This window comes from Panthera leo, chromosome B4, assembly GCF_018350215.1.
Source record: "Panthera leo isolate Ple1 chromosome B4, P.leo_Ple1_pat1.1, whole genome shotgun sequence".
NCBI lineage: Eukaryota > Metazoa > Chordata > Mammalia > Carnivora > Felidae > Panthera > Panthera leo.
Window position 1 is genome coordinate 53,699,004 of NC_056685.1, and position 5,278 is coordinate 53,704,281.

The 5,278-nt window shown below is 38.6% G+C and overlaps 1 protein-coding gene across 1 annotated transcript; it reads left to right on the top strand.

The window, feature by feature from the left end:
• Positions 1–2,646: 2,646 nt before the first annotated feature.
• On the top strand, positions 2,647–3,190 carry LOC122224309 (non-histone chromosomal protein HMG-17-like). Its single transcript, XM_042945948.1, has one exon. It carries the CDS (start codon positions 2,710–2,712, stop codon positions 3,061–3,063), a length of 354 nt encoding a protein of 117 aa, XP_042801882.1. The 5' UTR covers positions 2,647–2,709; the 3' UTR covers positions 3,064–3,190.
• The last annotated feature ends 2,088 nt before the right edge of the window (positions 3,191–5,278 follow it).

Genomic DNA, 5,278 nt, shown 5'->3' on the forward strand with positions numbered 1-5,278 from the left:
TGCTTACTGATTTACTCATGTATTGAACAAACTTAATATGTTGAGCATTAGTTCAATTCTGGGTAACTGGATAACCTAAGAAAAGATGATACCAAAATAGGAATAAACTTGGAGACAATAAACTTGGAGCAATGCTGTGGATAGGACCATTCATTTCTATCAAACATTGATTTTCTCCCGTCAGCCACCAACATTTCCAAACAGTAGGCCGATGGGAGAAAAACAATGATTACAAGTTATTCCATTGGTAACTTGCCAGCCAGACCGAGTGAGTGAAAGATTAGCTATGTCATGTGCTGAGGTGGTCAGATCCAGGTAAAATTCAGGATGAAGTGGAAAGGATGGTTTGGATTAACGTAAAACAAATGCTATGGAATGTTTACAAGCACCAGCTAAACCAGCTCCAGCACTGATGAGTTGTGTTCTTGGACAAGATCATTAGCTTTGTTTTTTTAACCTATGCTAAGGGATAATTATAGCATCTACCTCAAATATTTGATGTGATTATTGTTCTTTCATTCAACAAATATTTGCTAAGTGCCTACTCTATGCAAAATACTATCCTAGGTGGTAAGAAGTCATAGGCATTGTTTGTTCTGACTGAAGGAAGGAAGATATAAAAAAGTCAACATAATAAGATTCAGAGAGAATATTTTCCCCTCACTAGGCCTATTTAATAAATATATTTTAAAAACTATAAAGGGCTGGGAGAGAGGCTGGATCAAGATTGGACTTATCAATGCTTTCAGAACCCAGGATGTCTTTCTGAGACCAATCTACGAGTTCTGTCTACACCTTCATTGCCTATGTACCTATAAGTTTGAATCTGTTTGGAAACAAAAGTAGGTTTTATTCTGCCAGCCATTCAGACTTGTTTTAAGATAGCTTTGGGGATCTTTGAACACATTGTTTTCATCCTCATTTTTAAAGTGAGTGACTGTGCTCTGTCTTGTCTGTAAGTACCACCAACCCCATGCATGTGGACACACACACACACACACACACACACACACACACGCTGAAAGGGTGGCCTACTTTCCTGATTCATGTGCCTTCCTGCCTAGAACTTTTATCTGGCAACTTATAGGACCAGCATCTTCAACATGGTACACTGGATTTTCACCTGCAGGGAAGGGATTGGAAATCTTCGTTAGTGAACGGTTTCTCCAGTGAACTCACCAGCAAAGTGTGGAGGAACATATGCACAGGTCTTTGGGTGCAACAAAGCATATGGTAAAATACTACTGCATGTTAAGAAGTCACATTAAATGTTGTAAGCAGAGGCAGGGGCAGCAGTGACAGTATAAAGGGCTTCTGTATTTCACTGCTGCTGAAGGAGGGATGATGATCTTGGATAAATATTTATTCAAAGAGGAGACATCCAAAAATAACTGAGAAGTCTCCTTTAAACTCTTTTTACTGTTTACTTCCCTCAAGTCCTCATCTCTAACTTGCAGCAATGGAGATAGTGTTTCTTGGTAATAATTCCACTATAAAGATTCCTATAGCCTGGATCAGAGGGTTATGTTTCTTCTCACGTTGGAAGATGTAGCACCCGTGGAGGGATAACTCATTAAACTCTAAGTTCTGACCTAGACACCATCTCACCACGCTGGCAAGGATGCTGTATTGATACCTGTTCCCCCACTATAAGGTATCCATATTAACCATTGCATGGATAGGATTGAACAGAGCTCAGCAAAGTACGCATTGGGGCCAAATCTGGCCTGCCACTTGTTTTTGAGTTTTATTGGAACACAGCTGCACTCAACCATTTACATTTTATCCATGGCTGCTATTAATGACAGCTTTGAATAGTTGTGACAGTGATCATAGAGCCTGCAAAGCCTAAAATGTTTACTGTTTAGCCCTTTACAGTATAGGTTAGCTGACCCCCAGTATAGAATAATGCTCCTGGTAACAGCAATGCCAGTTTGGTGTCATGTCAGCAAAATTTCTGATAAAAATTGGACTTAGAGCTATACAGATACCAACATGAAATGTTGAAATGAATCCATGTGTGGCTAATGACGAACTACCATCTTTGCCTTTGAAAATAAGCTTTGAGATCATGGTTATATCACAGAATTGTACAGTTCAGAAACTTCCTTCAGAATCTGCACCTCCTGATTATCTCTCTTTGAACTTTAAACTATTTATGTGTGTTCTCTTCACTCCGTTGCACATGTTCTTTCCTCTCAGTGAGCACTGGTTAGTCAGGTAGTTCCCCATGACTTTTAAAAATCTATTTAAATAGTATTTATTTATTTTTTAATGTTTTTATTTAGATCCAAGTTACTTAACACAGTGTAATATTATTTTCAGGTGCACAATTTAGTGATTCAACACTTATCTACAACATCTGGTGCTCATTACAATAAATGCCCTTCTTAGTCCCCATCACATATTTAATCAATCCCCCCCTCCAATCTCCCCTCTGGTAACCATCATTTTGTTCTCTATAGCCAAGAGTCTGTTTCTTGGTTTGTCTCTCTCTCTTTTTCCTCTTGATCATTTCTTTTGTTTCTTAAATTCCACATATGAGTGAAATCATATGGTATTTGTCTTTCTCTGCTGACTTATTTCACTTAGCATAATAGTCTCTAGCTCCATCCACATCGTTACAAATGGCAAGATTTCATTCTTTTTTATGGATGAGTAATATTCTATTATATATTCTATTCTTTCTATATACTCCATTATATTCATATGTACATAAAAGAGCAGTGTGAAGAAGTGGGGGCAAGAATGACCCCCAGACTGGCCAAAGCCCACACACCACTTCATCCATGTGCCCAGTGCCTATGTCCCACCACTGTCACCACTATGCCCAAGAGAAAGGCTGAAGGGGATGCTAAAGGAGATAAAGCCAAGGTGAAGGATAAGCCACAGAGAAGATCTGCAAAGTTATCTGCTAAACCTATTCCTCCAAATCCAGAGCCCAAACCTAAAAAGGCCCCTGTAAAGAAGGGAGAAAAGATTCCCGGAGGAAAAAGAGGAAAAGCTGATACTGGCAAATATGGGAGTAACCCTGCAGAAAATGGAGATGCCAAAACAGACTAGACACAGAAAGCTGAAGGTGCTGGAGATGCCAAGTGAAGTGTGTGCATTTTTGATAACTGTGTACTTCTGGTAATTGTACAGCTTGATATCTATTTTTTATCAATTTTTTATCTATTTTTATCAAGTTTTATAAAAACGTAGCATACACACACACACATATATATATATATACACATATATATATATATATATATATATATATATATATGGCATCTTCTTTATCCATTCATGGTTGCAATAACTTCTTACTAGATATGTCTCCTGAGGCAAGGGAAACAAAGGTGAAAAATAAACTACTGGGATTTCATCAAAATAAAGGCTTCTGCACAGCAAAGGAAACAGTCAACAAAACTAAAAGGCAACCTGCAGAATGAGAGAAGATATTTGAGAATGACATATCTGATAAAGGGTTAGTATCCAAAATATAGAAATAACTTATAAAACTCAACCCTCCAAATAATCTGATTTTAAAAATTGGACAGAGGACATGAACATTTTTCCAAAGAAGACATACACCTGACCAGCAGACACATGAAAAGACTTTCAATATCTCTCATCATCAGGGAAATACAAATGAAAACTACAATGAGATATCACTTCACTCTTGTCAGAATGGCTAAAATCAGCAACACAAGAAACAACAGGTGTTGGTGAGGATGCGGAGAAAAGGGAAGCCTCCTAGACTCTTGGTGGGAGTGCACACTGGTGCCAGCCACTCTAGAAAACAGTATGGAGGTTCCTCAAAAAGTTAAAAATAGAACTACCTTACAATCCAGCAATTGCAGGACTGGGTATTAACCCAAAGAATACAAAAAAATATATACTAGTTCCAAGGGATACATGTATCCCTCATAATTTTTTTTGTGGGTGTTGTGTTTTTAAAATGTGGAATGTAGGGGCGCCTGGGTGGCGCAGTCGGTTAAGCGTCCGACTTCAGCCAGGTCACGATCTCGCGGTCCGTGAGTTCGAGCCCCGCGTCAGGCTCTGGGCTGATGGCTCGGAGCCTGGAGCCTGTTTCTGATTCTGTGTCTCCCTCTCTCTGCCCCTCCCCTGTTCATGCTCTGTCTCTCTCTGTCCCAAAAATAAATAAAAAACGTTGAAAAAAAAAAAATAAAATAAAATAAAATAAAATGTGGAATGTAGCCCTCAGGGCACCTGGATGGCTCAGTAGGTTGAGTCTCGAACTCCTGATTTTGGCTCAGGTCATGTTCTCAGGGTCATGGGATAGAGCCCCATGTCAGGTTCTGCACTGAGAGTGGAGCCTGCTTAAGATTTTCTCTCTCTCTCCTTCCGCCCCTCTCCCCAACTTGTGCTCTCTTTCTAAAAATAAAAACATAAAAAAAGAAAAATAAATAAATAAATAAATAAATAAATAAAAGTAACCCTTTTAGGAAATCCTTCATTTGGACAAAAAAAAAACAAACAAACAAACAAACAAAAAAAAACAAAAAACAAACAAAAAAAAAACAACAAACTTATGGGGCCTCAGGAACCTAGAATTACATTAATAACACCCCTTGGTTTACAACTTGTTCTCATCATTGCCCATGCATGGATGCTTTTATTTGCAAAACCTAACACCTTATCGATAAACTGCATCTGTCTGATTTTCCCACCAACCCACCTCCTGTCTCATCCAGTTCAAGGTAACCATCCACCTGAATCTTATGTTCATCATGAATATTTTGTTCATCATTCCTTTGCTTTCATTTTTATGTAGTTTTGTTTTTATGAATATTCCTAAAGAGAGAGGGGCAGAGAGAGAGAGAGACAGAGACAGAGAGGCAGAGAGAGAGAGCACAACCATGCATGCATATATCTGTTTGTTTCAAACTTTATAAAGTGTTTCAGGGTGTATGTAATTTGAGGGGACTCAATTTTTTTTCACTTATTGCTATGATTCATTCATTTTGTTGGATATTGTATCATGGTAATTAATTTGTTTTTATTGCTGCATAAAACTCCATTGGGTGAATGTACCACAGTTAAATTACCTACTTTCTCTTTGAAGGCATGAAGGTTTGTTGGTCTCTCCCCCTGTTCCTGGCACAGAGCTCCCCAAACCCTTGTAATTTTCTAAGGTATAAGAGCACTAAGAATATCTTCTTCTAATATTTGTTTTTGACCCTATCCCTGACACAGGGCTCCTGTATATTCTATTGAAGCAACTCAAGGTGGGTTCCTGGGATGGCTCCTAGATGGCAGCTGGTCACCA